Source organism: Carlito syrichta, unplaced genomic scaffold (assembly GCF_000164805.1).
Source record: "Carlito syrichta isolate Samal-C Ts95f unplaced genomic scaffold, Tarsius_syrichta-2.0.1 Scaffold308194, whole genome shotgun sequence".
NCBI classification, from domain to species: Eukaryota; Metazoa; Chordata; class Mammalia; order Primates; family Tarsiidae; genus Carlito; species Carlito syrichta.
In genome coordinates this window covers 251,313-252,051 of record NW_007252290.1, presented here as the reverse complement: position 1 = coordinate 252,051, position 739 = coordinate 251,313, and the positions used below count along the sequence as shown (strand labels likewise).

General features: G+C 54.0%; 1 protein-coding gene across 1 annotated transcript in view; it reads left to right on the top strand.

Annotated features, from left to right (window-relative positions):
* LOC103267663 overlaps nt 1–739 on the top strand; it is a 6,625-nt gene that overhangs the window by 3,699 nt on the left and 2,187 nt on the right. The window contains 1 exon segment of the mRNA XM_021716135.1: nt 329–575. Coding sequence (XP_021571810.1) covers nt 329–575 — 247 coding nt within the window.

Sequence of the window (739 nt, the reverse complement as noted above, 5' to 3'; positions counted from 1 at the left end):
AAAAAAAAAAAAAAAGGCTCACTGATTTTAAAATTTTATTCAGCCCTCCCCATCCCCCACCCAGTCCCACTCACGGAGGCACCAAGACAGACAGGAGAGAGTGGGACTCTGAGCCAGCTCTGAAGGAAGAGAAACACAGATGGTAAAGCGGGTGCCACAGGCCAGATCCTGCGCCAGGCACTTGACCTTCCTGGATCACTCACTAAGCTCTCACAACATCCCTTTTAGTAGACAGTATCACTGTCCATGTTTTGCAGAGGAGAGAAGACAGGTAAGTTCACACAGCAAGACAGCGAAGATTTTAATGCTCACAGCCTGACCTCCTCAGCTCTGGCGCAAGGGGCCTTCTTCTGGGACGTCCCCTCTAACTGGATTGGGGGAATGCAGCAAAAACCCCAGCCCTCCCTATAGAGCCTCAGCCAGTGACAGCTACTTCCCGGATGAGAAGGGCAGCCTCCAAACCGGCAGCCACTTCAACCAGCCCCACAGCCCCAGGCCACTAGCCTTCTCACAGCTCCCCAGCAGTTCTGGCCTGCAGGCATTCCTGGACAGAAGTGCTTCCAAGGAAGATTCAGGTGAGTGTCGCCCTCTCCCAGGGAAGATGGGGCTTGGGGTTGGAGCAACTGGCTTTCCTGCACTATCCACAGATTTTCCCAGGGGTGAGTTAGGGGAGTGCGTTCGTGCATGCGTGTGTGTGTGTGTGTGTGTGTGTGTGTGTGTGTGTGTGTGTGTGTGTCTC